Source organism: Epithele typhae (assembly GCF_022376455.1).
Source record: "Epithele typhae strain CBS 203.58 chromosome Unknown BXZ73scaffold_1, whole genome shotgun sequence".
Taxonomy (NCBI): domain Eukaryota; kingdom Fungi; phylum Basidiomycota; class Agaricomycetes; order Polyporales; family Epitheliaceae; genus Epithele; species Epithele typhae.
In genome coordinates this window covers 665,940-687,650 of record NW_025954192.1, presented here as the reverse complement: position 1 = coordinate 687,650, position 21,711 = coordinate 665,940, and the positions used below count along the sequence as shown (strand labels likewise).

The window sequence follows — 21,711 nt, the reverse complement described above, 5'->3', positions numbered from 1 at the left end:
CGCAACGCCCCCGAGGCCGTCGTGCGCTGTCTCCGCCGCCGTCCCCCTGCGCCGCGCCTGCGCCACCCAGCACCGGCGGCCGCGCACGCTGCGGGGCGGACGCGGGGACGTCGGGGGCGTCGAGCGCGGGCGGGAGGGGCGGATGCCATTACGTACATCTCTCGAGGGGGGATGATGCTTCCGTTGGACGTTCGAATAGGCTGAGCGAGATATAATAATAAAGCCCGCTTTTGGGTGTTCTACGCGCGAGAATTCCTCGCGGGCGGATTATTATTTGCTCGTATAAACGAGCCCGCGTCGCCCGTTTTCCCTCTTCCCTTCATCCGGTCGTCCCTCCCTCCCTGCCCCTGTCCACCGACCGCGATGTCGGCCTCGCCAGAGCCCAAGGCCCCCAGCGACGACGCCAAGGTCGACGAGATCGACGACACTGGCCCCGAGGCCGACTCTGGTGCGTTTCCGCCAGTCCCGCTTAGCTCCGTTCAAGCTCTCCGCCTTTCCTGCAAGCGCCGTGCTCACCGCTGATCTCGCGATCTCAGCTCCTCCCCCCGACCCCCCAAAGCGCAAGCGCGGCCGCCCTCCAGGCAGCAAGAACAAGAAGACCCTCGCCGCCGCGGCCGCTGCTGCCGACGCAGGCACCTCCGACCCGCCCCGCAGACCGCGCGGCAGGCCGCCCAAGGTGCGCAAACGCGCGTCTACCCCCGCACCACGCCGATCGGTACTAACCCACCGTTCTGCATGCGCGTGTATCCTGCAGCGAAAGCCGGAAGAGGGCGCGGCGACTGAAGGCGGCGACCCGCCCAAGAAAAAGCGCGGTCGTCCCCGCAAGAATCCGCTCCCGGAGCCCGCCGCTGCCCCCGCTCCGCCTCCCGCGAGCGAGGAGGCCGAGTCCAGCACCGCCGCTGCCGCCGCAGCTGGCCCCTCCGACGCCCCTCAAGTCAAGCGGAAGCGAGGCCGGCCCCGGAAGGACTCGTCGTAAGCGGTCGCGACCGCCGCGGCCCGCCGCTGCTATAGTCCTCAGTGCGCCGTCCGTGTCCGTCCATGTTCCACCCGTGTCCTCTGTGTCCACCATACCCATCCCACCGTCAACCCGTGCGTCGTTGCAGTCACACGCCTCACCCGCTGTCTCGCCGTCCTGTCCGCCCCGTCCGCCCGTCGTACCTTGGCCCCCTCTGCCCCCGCGCAGCCTAGCCACGGACCGTGTACAGTATGACTGTCTCCTCCCAGGCGTTTGTCCGTCTACGAACCACTGTATGATCTTGCTTATGACCCGAATACCAGGTCTCGCTATGCTACGAACCGTCCTTGCTGCTCTCGCCGTGCTGTTGCTCCTGGAAGTCTCAAACAATACATCGCATCCCCTCTCCCAGCCTGCAGACTGGCGCGTCCAGCCGACTTCCCAGTCTCCCCACTGCCGCCCCCTGGAAGCGATCACGCGGCCAACCGCCCGCCCACGTCCCAGGGCGTCCCAGGGCCAAGGCCACCCAAGGTTGGCGACGCGTCCGTAACGTCTGCGCCTGCGACCCCTCCCGGGTCCGTTCTCTGCGTCCTTCTTTTCCCCTCGCGCCTCTGGGCCCTGGCATGCGTCCGGGGCAGCGGGCCAGGCTGCGCTGTCACCGGAAAGAACAAGGAATATTGAAAGGCAAGCACGAAAAGCCTCCGCACCGTGGGGCTCGTCCTCGCACGCCCGCACCGTTCGCGGCGTGTGGGACGGTGGTGGCGTCCCCGCACCCCGCGCTCACGATCGCGTGCTTTGCTCCCGGCGATCTTTCTTGTCCGAGCGGAGGCTTCCCGTCGACCGTCAACCGCTTGCACCCTCGGCCCGTGCTGCGGCAGCCCCGAGAGAGGTGGCCAGACGAAAGGCGGCTCTGTGGGATGTACTGCGTCAATCCCTTTTCTGTCGTGAGCGTTAGAGGGCGGGTTGTTGCGTGAGCATCGTGATTTTCGCGGTGTGCGATTAATTACTCGATGAGTCCCGCGGCGTTCTCCGGCCCGCTCGATCGCTCCCTCCCCGACTGCCACGACTTCTCGTCCGCGGCAAGCCACATACGCGCATAGCGACCGTAGCCTTGAAAGGCCAAAGCGGACACCAGCGTATTGGCGCACAGTGCTAGTTCCAAGACAAGGTCCCGAGAGAAAGAGAGGGAGAAAACAAGGGCGACGAGATCCGGGCGAAACATCCCTGGCGACACATCCCTGACCTCAGCCGTACGTTCGAACGGTGCGCAGCCGAGCGTGGGGCGCGCCCGGCGAATTTCGCCGCACGGAGAACAGCGCCCCTGGCAACTTTTCCGCACGCGCGCCCGGCGAACAAAACGACGATCGCTCGCGCGAAGCTGGCCCGCGTAGCACCCCGGCTCCGTTGGCGAGGGTGAGATGGGCAGATGGGCAGATGGGGCGCGTTGACGAGCACTGCGCAGGGTCCGGGGGGGAGGACGCGCGCCGGGCGCTGATGCGCGGGCAGCTGGGGGCGGGCTCGAGTGAGCGCGCAGGGGTGCCCAAGGGTGCCCACTGCAGGGTCGGCCATGTGCACCACGCGGCGGGTTCCCGCGCACGGACGACAGGATTACGGCATCGGGCGATGTTAATTGACGAGGGAGCGAGCGCACGAGCCCGAGAGCGCAGAAGGCCAAGGGCCGGGAGGCACCTTCATTTTGTCGCAAGCGGGCGATGGCGCAGCCCGTCCGAACTGTTGGCGTCGCCGCCGACGACCCCTCCGGCCTCGGCATCTTTCTTCTTGTTCGCGGGTTCCGGTTCCCTTTGTTCGCCATTCCGCTTCCGACCGCCTCCTTCGCACGCGACGGCGGCAACCACAACAACACCCAACAACGCCGTCCGCCCATAGCCGACGCCTACATGCGCCGACGTCGACTTCCGACGGCCGCCGGATGTGCCTCACCGTCGCCCACGGCTCGCGGGACTGTGGCATGGGCGATGGTTACAACTTCTAGTGCCATTGTGAAGCTTGCAAGTAATAATGTGCTACTCCGTTTGCGTGCTCGTTCCTTTCCATTGGTCAGGGCCGAGGGGTGCCGCCCCGGTGGCCGTGCCGTGCACGTTGAGGCTCTTCTGGTCCGCTGGTTCTGAATGCGTCCGTGACTTGTGCTGAGGAAATTCTAGACCGGACCCGGGCTCAAGCGCGCCCATACAGTCGCCGCGCCAGAATCGCGGCCCCGATCCCCGCAGTACCCAGCACGGCGCTCACGCTGATCCACCCCGCGGTCCTAAGCACCTCCGATTGCCTCTGCGCCTTGCGGCGCACCGTCGAGTAGCTCACGTCCGGCCGGAACGACACCATCGTGTACTGCGGCAGCCACCCGGAGACAGCGTTGGAGAACGTCTTGGTCGACAGGCTCGGCATGACATCCCCGGCGGTGGTGTGGGACCAGTTGAAGGCGTACAGGAGCTCGTCGAGCGCCGTGCGGAAGCGGTACCCAAGCGTGACCACCTTGTGGCGCATCTCGACACTACATGCGCCGAAATCGCGCGTTAAATCGATGAGGGGACTGATAAACGGGGCGAATCAATAAGGGCACTCACTAGTTCTCCATGGCAAGGTCGCAAATTGCCACCAGGTCCTCGTGTCGGGTTTCGGAGTACTTGCTCAGGGCACTAGCCAATCGCGGATCGATCGAGCCTTCAGGAAAGCTCATGGTGGGGTCCACACTTGCTTCGCGAAGGAGAACGTCCAGTACACGGACGTCTTCTAGACCACAGTTGAGGCCCTGGCCATAGAACGGAACCATGGCATGCGCCGAGTCGCCTAGGATGACGGCGCAGTCCTTGTAGTGATACGGGTTCGCCTGCACGCGCCGATGTCGTTATTGCGGCGGCGCGTAACACAAGACACGGCCAAGAGATGCGTGGGATCAGACGGCAGACCACCGCTCAGCGCCGCTTAAATCATACTCTGAAACAAGAGAATTGACGCACCTTCACTGTAATGAGCGTGCCCCTCGGGTTCCGATGGAAGTCTTCGAGGAACGCTTTGTCGCCGATGAGAGATAGAGCGTCGGGGAAATGGGCGCGGAACCACCGGAGGACCTCGTCATCGGAGCTCGAGGCCAGGTAGTCGAAGGTCGAAGTAGGCGCGAAGAGCGTACAGGTGAATGAATAATCCTACACGCGCACTCCATGAGTCTTCCACATATGGGAGAAGGGAAGGAGAAGAGCGGGGGATCACCTGACCTTATTCGGGAGCGCAATCAGCATGAAGGTGTGCCGCGGCCAGATATGCAGGTGGTTCTCATCGAGCAAAAAGGTGGGATCTCCGCTGGGCTTGTTCGGCGGACCCATCGGCATCTTAAGCTCCAAGTACTCGTGGGGAATGTATTGCTGGGCGTAGTCCATCCTGTGGGAGCACGGTGGGTTTACAGCGCGTCAGATCGGTTCCAGTAAGCATCCGGAGAAGGTTGGAAATATCCTGCAGGCTGAAAACGTCGGTACGTACCGAACCACACGCATCAGCTGACTCCGGACGACAGAGTAGCTCCCGTCCGCGCCGATACAGAAGTCGAAAGGGACGTCGAGATCCTCGTTTCCTTCCACGTTTCGAACCTTCATGGTCTTGCGGTCGAAGTCGATAGTGGCGATTTTGTGTTGGAAAAATGCGCGGATGCGCGGATTAGCCAGCGCTTCTCCTAGGAGATCCTCATTCAAGAATGCGCGCCCGATAGAGTTGATGCACTGATATACCCGTGTACGTGTGGTGGGAGCGACGGAAGGCGGGGCGGAAGATGGATGCGGGAGGAGTCAGTTCATTGAACAGATTGGCAGGTGGGACAGGGCGCACCTGGCCGTCCCGATCGTAGGGCTGGCTCTGTTGGCGCCCTCTAGGGTCGTGGATCATTCTGCCATGCATGGGAATGACGGTGCTGAGGAAACGGTCCGCGGCATCAGGGTCGATGGCACGGATGGCAGCGATGCCGCGAGCGGATATGGCTAAATTGATAGAGCGCTGCTGCGCGGCGGCCTTGGACGAGGGCAGACGCATATCTTGGGGACATGGGTATTCAAAGCTGACTACCTAGGAAAAGCCGAGAGAGGGACATACCGGGACGACCCTCGTAAATGTCCACGGACCAGCCCTGGCGGGCGAGGGACATAGCAGCGAGGCATCCCACGGGGCCGGCGCCGACAACGACCGCCTTGCGAGGATTGGACGCGGTGGGCGACATTCTGATTGGGTCAAAGAACTGTGAATGGGCGGATATTAGAATTCGCGAACGGTGCGAGGAAGAGGAAAGCGGCATTCACGCTGAGGGCGAGGCGAGGCAGTCGGGTTTGGGATGGGATTGGCGAAGAGGTGGATGTATGCGCCCGCGCGAACGGCGGGGATATAGGCAGAGCGGGAAGAGAGCGACGCCAGAGAGCGACGCCTGGCTGGCGTCGCTGGTGACTGATTATGACGAACGCCCGAAGCGCCGTTAGTGCTCCGCGCGTCAAGCAAATCGGCTCGACATCGGCGCGCCATTAATCGCAGCCTCCTCCGCGTCCCGGGCTGCGTCGGACGGTGGCAGGGCGGCGGCGGGAGGAGGAACCGCGGCCTCGGCGACGCCTGGATGGGTCGGTAGGAGGGCGGGAGGAAGAAGGCAAATGCCGCGAGTGTGCGTCACTCGCCCGATGTGGGACGCTGCCTCTTCGACGCGCCGTTCTCATTACTGCAGCCGCGCGCACGCCTCCCGCCCCGCGTCTGAAAGCCTCTTTCGCCTCCCCTGCCGCTTGTCACCGGGCCATCCTGCTTCACATGCTATCTGCCCGTCGCGCGTAAAAGGCAACCGCTTCACAAATGGTCCAAGAAAATCGCCGTCCGAGTCTCTCCCTGCACTCGTCTGCCCCCACTGCCGGGCACGGCTTCTTTACACTCTGGCCGTTGTCCGTCTAATGAGGGCGCAGAGCTGCACCGGAACGCCGTGTGTGTCTCGCGCTCAGATAGGCAGCCACTGGCCTGAGATGTGGACCAGAGTGGACAGGAATGCATCTCACCTCGCTGAGCGCCGGACGATCCTCCATAAGGCTAGCATCGGCCTTGCCACCCCGAGCGCTGTTGGACCGTCGCTCGCGTTTGCGTCTGGCGGTCCACATTGTTGTGCTCTGCGCTCCACCGTCTCGCACCGGCTTGCACCGTCTCCCTCTCATCAAACCGTCTTCTCACCCCTCTCGGCTCCAGCAATCATCGTGCGGTCCCCCGGGCCGTACCCGAGCCCCCATATGTATATACTCCAGCTCCTCATCGCCGAAACTATCTCAGTGGGCTGACCAATTCCGCGCCACCGGAAATTCGTATCACTGACCCCGACACGCCGAGCCGTGTGCGCAATCCCGAACTATCGTAGCAAGACCAGCGTGCCGCCAGCCTGTCTCCAGCACGATCCCGCACGACATCTGTTCCGCCGCGCTGTCCAAGCCAGCGCTTCGCCAGTCCTAGATATCAACTTAGCCAGCGCACCGCCCACTGCGGATCTCTGCGGATGTACTTACGACTAGCTGGGCGCATGGGCGCTTTCGGTCATCGTGCTGGGGCTGTCACGCTCCGACGTGATGGCGTGACACACGCGTCCACGGGCGAGGGGCTGGAGGCTCATGCCGGTCGGCCACGGTGCGTCTCGTCCAGCTCCGTTCTACTACGTGGGCCCGCCCTCCGCCCCCTCACCCCCCGGCCACAACCTCAATGCCTTCCAACGACACTCGGAAACGGCCCACTATGGACATTGTCGATGCGCGCGTCGCCGTCGGCCTCGCCACCAAGCAGACATACTCGGAGAACGTCTTCCTCTTCGTCCCCAATCTTATCGGTCCGTCCCCCTCTCCGCCTCCCCCTCACGCCTCTGACCGCTGTGCGCGCCCAGGATACTCCCGCATTATTCTCGCCGCATTTTCTCTCCACTACATGAGCTACCACCCCAAATACTGCACTGTGCTCTATAGTATCTCCTGCTTACTCGATGCCGTCGATGGGCACGCGGCCAGGGCCCTCGGCCAGTCCTCCAAGTTCGGAGCTGTTTTGGACATGGTCACCGACCGGTGCGTCTCTTCTTCTCTCGGCATGCCTCTTTCCCTGAACACGTCTCGCGAAGTTGTACAACATCATGTTTGCTATGCTACCTTACGCTAGCGTACCCAGAATGGGCGCTCGGCTTCCAATTCCTCATCACCCTCGACTTCAGCAGTCACTATATGCACATGAACAGGTACGTCTCCACGCAAATTCTGCGTCCGCCCCGCTACATCCCCCGTCCAGCTCGCTCGTCACGGGCTCGAAAAGCCACAAGCAGGTTGACGGTGACGTCAGCAACCTGCTACGATGGTACTACAACCCCGTGCGTGTCCCCGCCGCAAGTCGACTTTCCCGATCTGACGTCTCCCTTCCCTTCTCTGTCCCGTCCCGCCTCCCCGGCCCGCGCAGACCGTCCTCTTCATCGTGTGCGCCGGCAACGAGCTCTTCTACATTGCCCTCTACCTTATGAAGTGGGTGCACACCCCGCTCTCCCAGTCTTTCGGCATCACGGCCGAGCTGGCGACACAATGCACCTGGGCACATGTCCTCCTCGCCATCTCGGCCCCCGTCTGGCTGCTCAAGAACGCGCTCAACCTTGTCCAACTCTGGAAGGCGTCCAAGGTCCTTGTCGGCGTTGACCTTGCCGAGCGCGCTCAGGCGCGGGCGGCGGCCGCGGCGAAGAAGAGCTAGGCCGCGTGCACCGCTGCTGCCAGGGGAGGTGTCCGCAGAGCGGCTCAGGACGATGGCGAATGGGCCGAGGCACCCGACATAATGCTGCTGCTACTCTTTCATATTACCGCTACCATACGAATACGTCCCGTCCATAGACCCGAGTACTACCCCGTGCCGCTGTACTGCGTGTACTAGCACCCTAATGACCGAAACGATTTCTCGCCCAGACCGATGGCTATCTCTCAGCGCTCCTGTGCATTCCCCGCCGACAGGCCTGTGATTGCTTTTTAAATGAGACATCGAGGGTTGAGGAACCCCGTTGATCCTGCTCGAGAATGACAGGGAAGAAGGAATGTCCTTGATGAAGCTGTTCCTGGATTCATTCTCCATGCGCGGGCCGGTTGGCCACCATCCGCCTCTCACGCCGTCCGCCGACGGCCCTGCCGATGACGGGTGTATCCCAAGGACAGCACAGACTCGCTATGCATGACCTTACGCAGTCGCGTAAGTGCGTACGACGGGCATTAGTACGAACCATGTCGAAGAGCGCAGAGACAGTTCTGCTCCGCTCACTGGATCGCGGTTGTGAAGTAGATCTACTGTCGCGGGGTGCGCTTACCCCACCATTCGTGAGCACCCGGCTCGTCAACGTTTCAACTTCGGAACAAGGCACGCAGCGAGCCTCGAGGCAGACGGGCGGACAGAGAGCATAACGTGAGACCGCTGTTACCAACGGAGCCAGCGACGGATTGCGAACGAGGGACGGCGTACTAACACGGATCCACTGCTACATGGGAAGTTCTAAAGGCCTATTATACTGGAACAAGAGGGGGGACGAGAAAGAGCGTGTCGTGCGGGACGGGCAGAGACGAGAAACTGTGGATGCGAAATGATAGTGCCGGGACGTATGGGAGCGAGAGAGGAGTCGGTACTGTTCATCCTAGTGCATATGTGCATGTGAGAGAAAAGGGAAGCGGGAGAGCGGCAGCGGTCATCCGCTCGGAGGACGGAATGGGGTAGCCGGAGGTGCCATGCGGGGGGCGACGGGGCTGGGAGGAGGGTGTGCGCGCGTGGGGGAGGATACTGGGGGCCCGGGCATCAGAAGAGCGGATGGAGGAAGGATGCGAAATGCGGACGGCGACGGCGGACAGCAGCAGCACAGCGAGGGCAAGCGGACATGTCGTGTGGGCGACGACGGATGATTAGCGGGGGTGGACACGTGCAGTGAATAAAGAAAATAAGGAGTGATACGGTATCTTCGACTATGGGTACTCCGCAGGCAAGGGGTAATGGCGAGGACGAGTATGTGTATAACAGCATAACAGCACGACAGATGCCGATCCCGTGCGCGATCATAGAGATGGAACAGAGTTGGTCGTAAATTATTCCGTGTAGGGCGTGGAAATGCGTGAAAGGCATCAACAAGGGAGCAATGGAAAGAGAAAACGATTGGGATATGGGAGACATGGGGGTAACCATGGTGGAGCGGTCTATGGGATGAGGCGGTGCAAAGAAGGATCTTGGTTCACCATGTTCCTGATGAAGCCGATGCCCGAATCTTCTGATGGGGCGGGGGAGGCAAGGGCCTTGTTGGTCGCTGGCGTGGTTGTGACACGCGTCGCGGCGCTGGTTTGGGAGACGTTGCGGGTACGCTTGGGCATTGGGATGGCCGCGCGCGTGCTTGAGTCCCACGTCGGTCGATCACGAGTGATGGTGACCTTCACCGAGTGGCCTTCGTCCGAGTGAGGCGTAACCTTGCGGTTCGTTGGCGTAGCAGTTGTTCTGCGACTTGCGGGACGAGGGACATGAATTTGCTCGTTAGCTACAAGGCGTGTTCCGAACTTCGCATTGGCAGAGGACTCGCGAGCGTACGCGGTTGTAGGCGTCGTGGTACGACGGGGACCATTGGATACCGGGGGCTTGGGCTTTACTGTTGGCTTTTGGAGCGTAACCTTGTCTGCGCCCCAGTACGAGAAACTCATCTTGCTCTTGCGATCAGAGTCGTCCGAGTCTCCTGCGGCCTCGTCGTCGTCGTCGGGCATCGGTACAATACGAGGCTGAGCCCCTGAATGCACCTGCTGTCTTGACTTGACCACACTACGGATAACCATCTCAGCATCTCAGATCAGATATTAACTGAAGGGCTACTTACTCCTCCATGGAAACGACGCCTTCTCGAGGTTGTACAACGTCGCCAATATCCCAGGTCTCGATCTGTAACGCCATGAGCACACATCGAAAGGAGTTCGAGGGCTTACTGACCTTGAGGAACTTGTACATGTTCCGTGGCTTGGTATGTGAGCCTCTCCTACCACTAGACGCGTACTTCGCTTTGCCCTGCAGCTCAGGCAAAGAATTCGTGCGTGTGTTCGAGCCAGCGACCAGTGGCAGTGAAGTGGTTCCAGTGCGCTGACACCGAAGGACCACATCGTTGAACACGACAAGCCACAAGTCCTTCTTGCCGCCTATGCCGCCGTTTCCTTGAAGAACATCGCTTAACCGCTTGAACGAGGTCTTGCCCTTGACGTTCTTAGGATTCTGTGATGCGAGAGGTGGCGATGACGACTTGCTTTCGGGAGTGTGAATGCCCAGAAGCTGCCTCTCCTCGACAAGTACACGAGAGGGCTTAGGAACCATCAGCTGCTTGACCTTGTCGAGGCCCTCGATACGTGCGAAGACATCGCGAGTCTTGTCGCGCTCCTCTTTCTGGATCTTCTCGTCCTCGATGCTCCGGACGATCGTTTCCACCTCCGCGACCATCTGCAGAGTACTCTCGTACTCGAAAGTGCTGGGATCGGTGTGGTACAGGAGGTTCTGGAAGAGGAGCGGGTACTTGAGCAACCGCTGGAATGGCTTTGACAAGGAGATTGCCAAGCCAGTTTCGCCCTTCTCCGACGCGTTGATTTCGAGCCTTTGGAGTACTGGCAGATTTTGAACCACTGGTCGGCATCCTGCTTCTTGGGCTTCTTGCTTGCGCTCGCAAGGGACAGCGCGTTGTCGACTTGCTCGAGAGCACGCTCCAGGTGAAGAACGAAGGTGGCGTAGCCGTGCAATATGTGCGACTGTAAAGGATGAGCATGCATTCGTAGAGATGAGGTAAAACGGTACACACGTTCGTGACAAACACATCTGCCAAGGACCTTACCAGCGGATATTGATCCTCGTACCTCTTACGCAGCCCCTCGCTCAGACGGATGTGGCCGTCCAAAAGTGCGGACTCAACGACTTCAAGACACTTCCGGAGATCCTCGGGCAGCTGAGCGGGGGGGACAGCTCCAGGGATAATACCTTCCGGACCTGTGCTGCTCTTCTTGAATTTGCGAAGTACACGCGTGGTACCTGTACCATTGGTCTTCATGGAGGGTGCATGATCGTAGTCTCGTTCCCTTTCGGCAATGAACGATTGCCGCCCGAGGGACTGTGTAGAGGACGCCATGGCGTTCGCACGAGGGGGCGGGGGAAGTGACTGGTGCGATCGTGAAGGGAACGGAAGGGATGTGCCGAACTTGTTGCCCGACCGGGTCGCAGTGCTTCCGTAAGGAGACCGCGGGTGGTTGTGCTTTGCAGCAACTGACATAGTAACCGTCTTCTTCTTGCCAGAGTTGAAGGTGGCACCCATTCGGTCGTCTGCCTCATCCTCCTCAGCGGAATCCATCGACTCACCGTCGATGTTTGGATGGTGGTCATCTTTTCGAGGAGAGGCATTCGCCACAGGTACCGGTGAGTCAGAGCGGTCGCCTGTTGGGGAGGAAAGGAAACGAGCGGCAATGGGAAGATGCTCTAATGATTCTCGGGGAGTTTCGGCTCGCCCGAGGTCTTCGTAGATGTCTAGAGGGATGGGGGATGATACTGGGGAGACGATATAGGGATGGAGGAGAGGTTCAATAAACGTCTCCTTCATCTTCAGCAGCTCGGCAACATAGCTGTAGACAGTTGCCGCTCAAAAAGGGCTCGGAGAGGAGAGGAGTACACACACGCACCGTTCCTCACTGGCAACAATCTCCCACAACACCTCCTGTCGTGTCCGCTCTCGCTGACCAAGGTTCGACACAAGGTCCTCCTCCGCCCCCTCACTCCACGACTGCGCCGCCAGTATACGACTGCTGGCGTTGCTCATCTGAGAGTACGGGGTGTTTGAGCGAAGGGACTGATGTAGCGAAGGCTCGTAGCCCTTGTTGGGGTACGGGGAGGTAGCAGTCCGCGTTGAAGCCGCCTTGTTCGACTTGAGGGTCGAAGCAACATCGGTCCGAGACGACGCCGCAGTGGACGTCGATCCTCGCGTGTCTTTGCCATGAGCGGCGTGAAAACGCGAGACGGTCGACTTCACAGCGCCATTGGTAGGTGTTGGTGTGCTCGCGTCAGGAAGGCCGCGATCTTGTAGAGGTGCAGGGGTCGGTGGAGGTGATAAAAAAGCAACCTTCTTCTGCGCGTCGGAGTGAGTCGTCCCATTCGCAGTTTTGCGAGAGCTGCGACCTGTGGAATCAGTCGAGCCTTCTTGACGTGGAGGGCGAGCGTCGCGAGAGCCAGAAGAAGCTGCAGCAGCGGTGGTAGGCAGATTCTCCTTGGTGTCGAGGCGAGGGAGGGAGGGATTGGGGGCGTTGGGTGTGGTTGTGAGGGAAGAGTCCGTGGATGATGAAGGCTCGCCGATGGGGGGTAATGGACGCGCTGAGATGTCTGGCAGGGGCTTGGATGAGTGAAATGAAGTCGGAGTGGATGTTACGCGTTGTGGCGGCCAGTCGGGGAGGGGAGGCAGCTGGGGTATCTTTTCCTTGGGAGCATCCTTTTCCTTGTCCAACTTGTCTTTACCACCGCCCGTGAGACCGCGGTTGATGCGAGTGAGAAAGGCCTTCATGATATGGTAGGCAGCAGCGGGCCGCGCTGTCGAGACAGCTTGTCGAGCAGCGGCTGCGGGAGGGAGGAGCGTGGAGACGGTGCGCGCTGCCTCGTTTGCCGGTCAGTTGCGACAACGCTGCTCCATCACGCCGTGACTGTCACGAGCCACCGTTGCCGCGTGGAGGCCACACCCCACCCACGCGCTGTCCTCCACTGCCATGGCCCTCCGCCCCGCCCACGAGACAAAGCACATCCCGCTCCTGGCCTACCCCTTCGCCGACCGCGTCTTTCACCTCGGCCAGCTTAACGACGGCGCAACTAACGGTACTGGCCTCTGGCTTGGTGCACAATGTCTCTCCCTCTATCTCGCGAACGCATTCAAGTCCAGATCATCCTCCACCGCGGCGACGTCCCTCGCCGGAGCGAGCCGTCCGAGGGCGATTGAACTAGGAAGCGGCATCGGCCTCTCTGCGTGCGTTGCGATCACCGCCATGTCCTCCTCATGCTTGCAAACCATGCCGTCTCACTCTTGTTCCCATGCATAGTCTTGCTCTCGCCCACCTGGGCTGGGATGTCCTTGCCACCGACCTCCCCGACGTCATCCACTCTGTTCTGTTGCCGAACATAGCGCGCAATTGCGAAGAACTCTCCACACGTCTCGGCGCTATCCAAATCCGCGTGCTAGACTGGGTGGTCCCGCCTGACCGTTGGGTGTGGGACCATCCTCACTGGATCGCCTCGACTAGCGTCGACTCGGAGGCTTCGTCCCTTCTCGAGCCCAGCATACCACTCTGACACCGCCGTTCGATCTCATCATCTCATCCGATACCCTCTACTCGCCAGAATTGGTTACCCCGCTTCTGCGCACTCTGCAGCACCTCTGTCGCGCCTCCCTGCGGTCCACCGCGCGATCTCCGCCCGTGTATCTCTGTTTGGAGCGACGCGATCCTCTTCTCATAGATCGCGCGTTAAGCGAGGCGCGTGATCAATGGTTTTTCAAGGTAGAACGCGTTCCTCCTAGGCGACTTGCGAAGGCTATGGAGAAAGGTGGCGCACGGTGGGAAAAGCACTTGTGGGAGGGCATAGAGATTTGGAAGCTGCTTCTTCGTGAATGAAGCGGAGGCGGAGGAGGATGGGTATGGTGGTAGTCTGCGGCGTGTAACGGTACATTAGTACAGTACAGAAGTACTCGAGTTGTATGGTTCGTAGGTAAGCATTGGCATATCCCTTCGAAGATGGAACGCTCAGCACCGTCAACGGATGTGATGTTGCGGGGGCTAGTCGCGCTCCTGATGAACGTGCGTTTGCCTTCTTCTAACGCGTGCAATGCAATTCTGCAACGATGACGCCATGAGCATGATAGCTACGGTGCCGTGGAGTAACTTTGTTCTAGCTCTCGCTATGACCTAGGCTATGATGAACAGAATCCTCACATGAGAGCGGACGTAAACTCACGAAGGGTTGGAAGTAGAACGAGGCTCGGTGTCCACGTCTTCTCGTCTCGTAGCTACGAGTCGCAATGTTCTATCAAAACCATGTGCCGACTTCCAGATGATCTTAGATACCTCAAGCTGTCAAAATTGAGAGACGAGAGGCTTACTAGATCTCTCCAAGTTTCTTCTTCATCGTTCTCTGTCTGCAGCTGATATACTTGCATGAAGCCCTTGAACCTGTGAACATATCGCGTAGATGCTGAGTCCAAAGCTGCAAACGGCTTGTACAAAGATCATACTGACGTCAAGCCACCGTCGTCTGTCACGTCCATGAACTCGAGCAGCTCTTCCTTCGTGTCCGCGTCGAACGGCGATCCATTTGTGTCTCTTGCCCACGCATCGAGCCCTTCAGGAGTAAGATACGCGCCTTGCGGGATTTCGCTCATGTTTTCGGACAAGGGCTTCGGTGTGCAGTACTTCGCGAATATGTGCTTCAGGCAGGACTCCAACTATCCATGACCGCAAATCGGCCCTCAGGACTGACTCGCTACACGCACACTGTAGACAGGGACATACCTGATTTGAGATGGCTCCGTCGTTGTCCAACAGTTGCACGCCTGCCTCGGGCGCATTCCGTCTGCCTTGCCTTGAGTCCGGCTCAGGTGTCTCGGGCGCGGGGACTGGTTGCCGGCGCGGAGCTCTTCAATATCGCGATGCAGTTTTGATATCGGCATTAATGACGGCGAATCGAGGACGGTGAGGAAAGTGCAGGATAATGTAAGGATGAGAGCGAGGCGATGGGGACGAGGAAGTAGGAACCCAAGGGAAGGTACCAAACCCGAATCTATGAGCGTGATTTTGAGCGTGATATATGAAACGAAGCAAGCTTATAGTACTAGTAATACAAAGACTCAACCACAAATCAATGGGACGGCCGCGACTACGTTCCCTCTGCTTTCAGTCATGCTCCTGCTTAGGACAGTTTCTCGGCATCAAATATGAATAGTATGTATTGCGTCGTCGAAATCCAGAGCTCGTTTCCGGTCGCGGTTGCAGAGTTAATTCATGACTGGCGCGTACGAACCGCTTTTGAAGACGCAGCGCCTTCAAATTACCCGCAAACGTTCGAGCCCAAGGGGGCGACGATTATTCAGCTGGTTGTGAACAGATTAGATTGTGCTTCAGTCGCGTAGCTAAAGGCGGGCAGTGTAAGAGAGCATTGCTCTAGGTCAAGCGCGATAGTATCATGAGAATTAGGCGTCACTGAGCAGGGACAAAAGCTCTTGAAATTGAGACCAAGCTCTGCTAACACTTTCGACCGTCCGCGTGGCATAAACGACGTCGATTCTGCAGGAATGACCAGAGATGATAGCACGAGCTCAGCAGTCGTCTTGAACTCGCGAGTGAACAGATCTCAGATGCGTGACTGGGCACGTGGGAGAAACGCGTACGGGCTGCAAGCAGAGTCGCACTAGGCTCTCCGGAAGTCAGACTCATCCTGTACTCCTGCCTTACATTGACTTACATACCTCTTCCTCTGCGCCTCGTTACCTTTTCTTCTTCAATACTGTCGCTTTGCCCTTTCCATCATGGCAGGCCGGTCAGAGCCGCTGTCAATCGAGTCCCTGCTCCAAAAGCAGCGTGAAGAGAAGGAAGCGGCAGCCAAGGTAAGCATTGTCCTGCATATTGTTGAAATAAAAATACCCAACGAGTATGTTAACAGCCCAGGTTCATGACCAAAGAGCAGCGTGCTCAACTCGCTATTCAGAAACGCGCTCAGGAAATCAAGGAACAGCGAGAGAAGGAGGAGCGTTCAAAGCAAGACCGGGAGACGCTTGAGAAGGAGGCAGACGAGATCGGCAACGAGAAAGAGAGCGCGAACGCTCCTCCAGATACGGTGGCGGGGGTGGAGGTCGTGGTGCGTCCGTCCTCCTATGCATGCATCCCTTTGGTTCAACTCAGGGTCTTCTAGATGATGACCGCTATGGTCGAGGTGGAGGCGACAGAGACCGCGACCGCGATCGGTACGGTAGACGCGACCGTGACAAACGATCCCATGACAATCGTAGAGGTGGTGGTGGTGGTGGTGGTGGAGGAGGAGGAGGAGGAGGGGGCGAAAACTACCAGAACGTTCCCACCGGCCCTCGCGCGGAGCGAGACAAGGGGGGTCCTTCTGCTCCGTCGTCCTCTATGCCGCCTCCACCCGTCCCCGGCTCAGTTCGTGACGTTACGATGGCAGATGCATCGGAAACATATGCACCGCCCATGACCGACAACGACTTGAGCGCAATCCGCTCGCGTTACCTCGGCGTGGACAAAAAGAAGCGCAAAATTCGCAAGATGAACGACCGGAAGTTTGTTTTCGACTGGGACGAGCAGGACGATACGTACAACGCCGAAACGCCGGGGGCGATCGGTAGCCAACGTCAGGGAGCGCAAGTAGGCTTCGGACGCGGGCACATCGCCGGTATGGACGACGCAGGAGGCGCAGTGGTACCCGGAAGGAAGGTCGGCGAGGGCATGGTTCTCGCGGACCCACTTGAGCGAAGACGCGCCGCAAGGTCCGGTTTGGACGAGAGGCATTGGTCGGACAAGTCACTGGATGAAATGAAGGAACGCGATTGGCGCATTTTCCGCGAAGACTTCAGCATCGCTGCAAGAGGTCAGCTACTTTGCGCCATTTTTTCCCATCTGGACGCTGATTTGGACGTTTTCTTTAGGTGGTCATATCCCACATCCTTTGCGATCTTGGCGAGAGTCGTCTATACCGGTGGAAATCCTCGATGTCATCGACAAGATTGGCTATAAGGAACCGTCCCCGATCCAGCGGCAGGCCATTCCGATTGGGCTGCAGTACCGTGACATCATCGGCATTGCGGAAACAGGTCAGTAAACGAAAGTCTCTTGTGTGCACCCGAACTCACCATTGTATGCAGGTTCCGGTAAGACGGCTGCCTTCGTCATCCCAATGTTGGCATTCATCTCGAAGCTCCCGGTGTTCACCGACGACAACAGACATCTCGGCCCGTACGCTCTTATTCTCGCGCCGACGCGTGAATTGGCGCAGCAGATCGAGTCCGAGGCCAAGAAATTTGCGAGCCAACTGGGCTTCACTTGCGTCTCCATTGTCGGAGGTGTACGTATCTCACCTTCTCGCCATGATCCGCCAGGACTAAAACCACCTTATCACAGCGCTCGGTGGAAGAGCAGCAGTTCAACTTGCGAGCGGGTGCCGAGATCATCATCGCCACTCCCGGTCGTCTGAAGGATGTCATCGAGCGGCACGTCATCGTCCTATCACAGTGCCGGTACATCGTCATGGACGAAGCCGACCGTATGGTGAACCTCGGCTTCGAAGCCGATCTGACGTTCATTCTGGACAAGCTGCCGTCGGACACGATGGAAGGTGAAGACCAGGGCGAACAAATGGACGTCGATGGGGAAACTATGGTCAAGAAAGGCCGCACCCGTGTTACTACCCTCTTCTCGGCCACGATGCCTCCTCCTGTCGAACGCCTGGCGAAGAAGTACCTCAAGAAGCCTGCTATCATCACTATTGGTGAAGCTGGCCGCGCTGTTGACACTGTCGAGCAGAGAGTGGAGTTCGTCAATGGAGATGAGAAGAAAAAGTATGTACTCACAATCTGGCCCGTTCTTGTCATTACTGACGTCGTATTTCCAGGCATCGCATGCTCGAGATTCTCAACAGCAACCAGTACGCCGCCCCGATCATCGTCTTTGTCAACCAGAAGAAAACCGCAGACATGGTGGCGAAAGATCTGCAGCGTGCAGGGGTACGTTCCTAGGAGATTTCTGACATTCAAGAGCTGACCCCGTTGTTATAGTGGAATGCGGCAACACTTCACTCTGGGAAGAACCAGGAGCAACGCGAGGCGGCCCTACAGTCGCTCCGTACAGGGGATTCATATATTCTCGTCGCCACAGATCTTGCCGGACGTGGTATCGATGTTCAAGACGTTAGCTTGGTGATCAACTACCAGATGGCCAACACCATCGAGGCTTACGTCCACCGTATCGGTAAGGAATTGACTACAATGGGAACGGAGCGGTATTCACGACTTCTCGATCAGGTCGTACTGGACGTGCCGGCAAGCAAGGCATTGCAATCACGTTCCTTACGAATGACGACGACGAAGTCATGTACGTCCGCTTCCGTCGCGTCTGACCATTTGGGCTTGAGCTAACCGTCTTCTATGATGCAGGTACGATCTCAAACAAGGTACGTCACCATACTGTCATAAACCTTCGAGATATGCCCGACTGATGGCACTCTTTCCCTTTTTTGCCTCTACCAGAGATCTCCAAGAGTCCGGTGTCCAAGGTGCCGATCGAATTGGCAAGCACGAGGCAGCGCAACACAAGGTGTCGAAAGAGATGAAGAGGAAGAGAGATGCCGAGGACCAGGGCTGATCTTGAACACATTGACTGTACAGTGTATCTACGCCTCAAGACCGATTGAGGCACATGGTGCGTTTCGAATCAGCGCCTGGGCATTCGCACCGTACGGACAGGTTGGATGGGGTCGTCATAACCGCAGATCGGGTTACGAGACGATACACATCATGTATCATATTTTTTGCGCACGATCCGCGAACGGCATACCTCTTCGATTGCCCAGACGTCAGCGATACCAGACGAATCTAGCTAATCGTCCTGACTCGCTACCTCCACTCAAACAGGGCGTGCGCTTCTTTTGGCTCGACCGTACCTTTGCTTGTCTGTCTCGCTGACTATCCTCGGGGCTGCCAAGCCTGCCTTCTTTTTACCTAGCCTCGGTGCCACGCGCTAACTGCAGGTCATGGCATCCCAGGGCATCATCACCTACCGCTCCTGAGTCGCATTCCCGCGAAGATACTCAGAGTCCTATATCCTTGTGTGGCATGATTCATCACGCCCACCGCCATCAGAATACAAGTCCATCCATTCAAGCCGCGGCAAGCAAAACGCGGTTCGCCGAGGTCGCTTGTCGACGGTGCGCGCACGCCTACGCACGCCGACCTTTCGGTATCCACCACGCGGCCTCCTTTCTCACTTCCATCGCGCCATCTTGCATCAGCCAGTGCGGCGGCCGCGGGCGTGCTTGCTCAGTGCGCAGCGTCATCCACCACCACCGAACCTCGCTCTTCCGAGGTCGATCAAGATCCCCCGCCTCACCCGGAGCGGTCCCCCGACCGGCACGGGCGGTGGCGGGGCGCGTCCGCCGAGGTCCGCCGCCACTGTCGGCCGATCGGCCAACGTGCGCTTGAGGCTGGCTGCAGGACCAATGAGTACATACGAGTTTGTTGTTTGTTTGTTTGTTTGCATCCCACTCACCGCCCGCGACGGCGGAGCTCGCTCTATGGTAGGCGGTAAGTGCGTCGAACAGGATCCTTGCTGTTGTCGAATAGGTGCCGCGCGGTGGAACGGCCACACCTCGAGCGGCCTCGCCTCCAGGGGCACGCACACGTTCGCGCCGTCCAAGGATGATGGGAGGCCGGGCACACTGGGTTACGCACACCGACATTCCGAATTCGACGTGCGATGTTGGGAGTGCGGCCTATCGCGACGCGCTGCTTATTATTCGCGCGGGCTGTCTCTCTCCCCCGCGCGCGGGGTTTACCCGACTTGCTGCGCGTGCGCGACGCCGTCGTATCGATGGCCGTTTCAGGCTGCTGCGATGACCCATCATCCCATGCCCGGAGGCGCGAGTCGTCCGTGCGAAGCGATAGACGTTGTGGCGCCGATCGTCGACGCGGCCACCGTCTGGAGTACGTGTGTGCTGGCGCTGGCGTTGGACGCTTGTTCTCTGTTTCGTCTCAGAACATATCATCCAACGAGCAACTCCCGATCGTTCAAAAACCTTTCAAGATTATCTGGGTTTCTCTGGCCCGCTGCAGATGAGTACCTCCGGTTTCGCGCGCAGCGCCAACCGCACTGACACTGACAGAACCCTCACGGCGCCGGAGCGGATCTGCGTGCAAAATGTTTGGAGTCCTATTTGTGCGCACGCGCGGAAAGCCTCGGCTCGGGTAAAGCCCTTCGGTGCGCTCTGTCGAGACGGGCCAGGGGCAATGAGCGTGAACCCTCGCGAGGCAGGCAGCGCCCGTGCCTCGCGTCCGCAAAGTGCCCTTCGTCCGTGCAGTTGGCAGTTGGCAGCTGCTTCTCGCACGAAGACCCCGCCAGGCCGCCGGAGATCGAGACTGAAGAACAAGAGCCGATAGGTGGATAAAAGCAGCCTCCGAAGGTGAGTCACATGTTCGTCCAGCCGCGGTCGAGCCCACGTCAGGCTTGTGTAACCGGGTACGCTCTTCTTCGCGCGAAGGAATCCGAATGGGCGCGCCCCGAATGCCGACGGCGCAGCGAGCGAAGGCGTGCACCTCAAGTCGGAAGGCGAAAGTAAGTACCCAGCCGGACACTCTTACTAATGGCATTCCTGGTACATGTTAGGATTCGGAATGGCCGGCACAAACCGTTCCGAGACGGGGCGTGCGTTCGCAAACCACAAAGGGCTCGCGCCCGGGGCGTCGCGGGACTAAAAACATTCGGCCAGACGGCCGACTGTCGAGCCCCGGCCCGCGCTACCGAGAGACCTCCGTGCAGCTCCGAACACAAAGCGGGGCTCACGACGCACAGTCAAAACGTTGACGGTTCTTGAGGCCTGAGATCTGAGGTGAGCTGCAGCTTGGAATGGGTGAATGACTTATTGTGTGTCCCTGTCAGATAACTGGCATTCAATTATGTACGCAGTGGTGGAGGGGCTTCGGTGGACCTCCTTCGAGTGGGGTAGTGGTCAGTGATTCGAGATTGCCTCCACTCGACCGGGTACGCCGTACAAATAGAACGAGAGAGGCGTTCGAATGGGCGTTCGGTGTCTTGCAGGCTCGAAGACCCCACAGATGGCCCTGATGCCGCAAGGCCGTCGCGGCTTCTCTTCCCACAACGCACTCACTGGACTCACGGGTATTTACGGGCATCAAGAGGCATCAAGCTCCCCAGAAAGTCGGCCCTGGATCCGCGTGTGAGCAGGTCGTCGTGCAACGACTTCCGAATCGCTTCACAACGGAGAAGTGTTTTTGAGGTGCATCTCAGTGCACAGCGGCACACAAAGCCCCGCGCTAGATGTGCGTGTAAGCACGCCAACGGACACCACAACGTGGCGCCGCTAGAACAAGCTAACAACAGTTCCGACAGAAGCCAGGAGAACGACAAATAGACATCCGCCCGCAGCGCACAGCTCGAAGCAGCCATTTAATTCGTCTCCTCTGGGCGACAGCGACGCGGACAGGCGAACGCGCGTTCGCGTCGCGTAGGCCGTTTCACCAATGTCATTTCTGCTGGGTGTCCCATTCGTCTGCACAGCTAGCTCTAACGGCACCTAGACGCATGCGCAAGCGTTAGCGCGACGACCAACCCGCTCTCGCCTCGCCAACGCACGCCGAGAGACGCAACTCGCCCCACCGCCCGCGCCAATCACCCGCTCGATCTGACGAGGAGGAGGAGCGCGACTCCGACGCGAGGGGCTCACACGACCGGGCTCATCGCACGCGCCGGCGCCGCGGAGGTGCGGCACGCTTGGCCCGGCCCAACGCTACAACGGCTAGTTGGGCTTCTTCGCCAGAGCCGGGCTCGTCCTCGCGCGCGGGCTCGACGGAACGTGAGGGCGTGAGGGCGTGGATCAAGCGGGAAGCGCTCGTACGTGAGCCTGCGTGCACCGAGCACACGATCAGAACGCTCGACGACCGGACACGGCGTGACGGCTGCGGGCCATTATAATTGTGG

The 21,711-nt window shown here is 59.3% G+C and overlaps 6 protein-coding genes across 6 annotated transcripts; 3 read left to right on the top strand and 3 right to left on the bottom strand.

Annotated features, from left to right (window-relative positions):
* Window positions 1–363: 363 nt before the first annotated feature.
* Window positions 364–976, top strand: BXZ73DRAFT_72886 (uncharacterized protein; the record flags this gene model as incomplete). Its single annotated transcript, XM_048021813.1, has 3 exons — window positions 364–448; window positions 537–676; window positions 755–976. The coding sequence occupies 3 exons, from the start codon at window positions 364–366 to the stop codon at window positions 974–976; spliced, it is 447 nt and encodes a 148-aa protein (XP_047883737.1).
* A 2,154-nt stretch (window positions 977–3,130) lies between these two features.
* BXZ73DRAFT_72885 (FAD/NAD-P-binding domain-containing protein) lies at window positions 3,131–5,174 on the bottom strand (the record flags this gene model as incomplete). The annotated part of the gene is made up of 7 exons (XM_048021812.1): window positions 3,131–3,464; window positions 3,538–3,800; window positions 3,931–4,116; window positions 4,186–4,348; window positions 4,448–4,683; window positions 4,790–4,992; window positions 5,051–5,174. 7 exons carry the CDS (start codon window positions 5,172–5,174, stop codon window positions 3,131–3,133), a joined length of 1,509 nt encoding a protein of 502 aa, XP_047883736.1.
* A 1,493-nt stretch (window positions 5,175–6,667) lies between these two features.
* Window positions 6,668–7,684, top strand: BXZ73DRAFT_86218 (phosphatidylinositol synthase; the record flags this gene model as incomplete). Its single annotated transcript, XM_048024120.1, has 5 exons — window positions 6,668–6,791; window positions 6,846–7,020; window positions 7,074–7,187; window positions 7,238–7,316; window positions 7,403–7,684. The coding sequence occupies 5 exons, from the start codon at window positions 6,668–6,670 to the stop codon at window positions 7,682–7,684; spliced, it is 774 nt and encodes a 257-aa protein (XP_047883735.1).
* A 1,472-nt stretch (window positions 7,685–9,156) lies between these two features.
* Window positions 9,157–12,992, bottom strand: BXZ73DRAFT_86217 (Dbl domain-containing protein; the record flags this gene model as incomplete). Its single annotated transcript, XM_048024119.1, has 7 exons — window positions 9,157–9,763; window positions 9,819–9,880; window positions 9,929–10,587; window positions 10,683–10,728; window positions 10,779–11,605; window positions 11,639–12,512; window positions 12,987–12,992. 7 exons carry the CDS (start codon window positions 12,990–12,992, stop codon window positions 9,157–9,159), a joined length of 3,081 nt encoding a protein of 1,026 aa, XP_047883734.1.
* An 896-nt stretch (window positions 12,993–13,888) lies between these two features.
* Window positions 13,889–14,666, bottom strand: BXZ73DRAFT_72882 (uncharacterized protein; the record flags this gene model as incomplete). Its single annotated transcript, XM_048021811.1, has 5 exons — window positions 13,889–13,905; window positions 13,955–14,006; window positions 14,100–14,169; window positions 14,236–14,441; window positions 14,490–14,666. 5 exons carry the CDS (start codon window positions 14,664–14,666, stop codon window positions 13,889–13,891), a joined length of 522 nt encoding a protein of 173 aa, XP_047883733.1.
* Window positions 14,667–15,521: 855 nt separating this feature from the next.
* Window positions 15,522–18,363, top strand: BXZ73DRAFT_86215 (DEAD-domain-containing protein; the record flags this gene model as incomplete). The annotated part of the gene is made up of 12 exons (XM_048024118.1): window positions 15,522–15,599; window positions 15,656–15,850; window positions 15,895–16,594; window positions 16,653–16,817; window positions 16,869–17,068; window positions 17,125–17,561; window positions 17,615–17,726; window positions 17,778–17,970; window positions 18,024–18,093; window positions 18,156–18,172; window positions 18,249–18,274; window positions 18,295–18,363. 12 exons carry the CDS (start codon window positions 15,522–15,524, stop codon window positions 18,361–18,363), a joined length of 2,262 nt encoding a protein of 753 aa, XP_047883732.1.
* Between the last annotated feature and the right edge of the window lie 3,348 nt (window positions 18,364–21,711).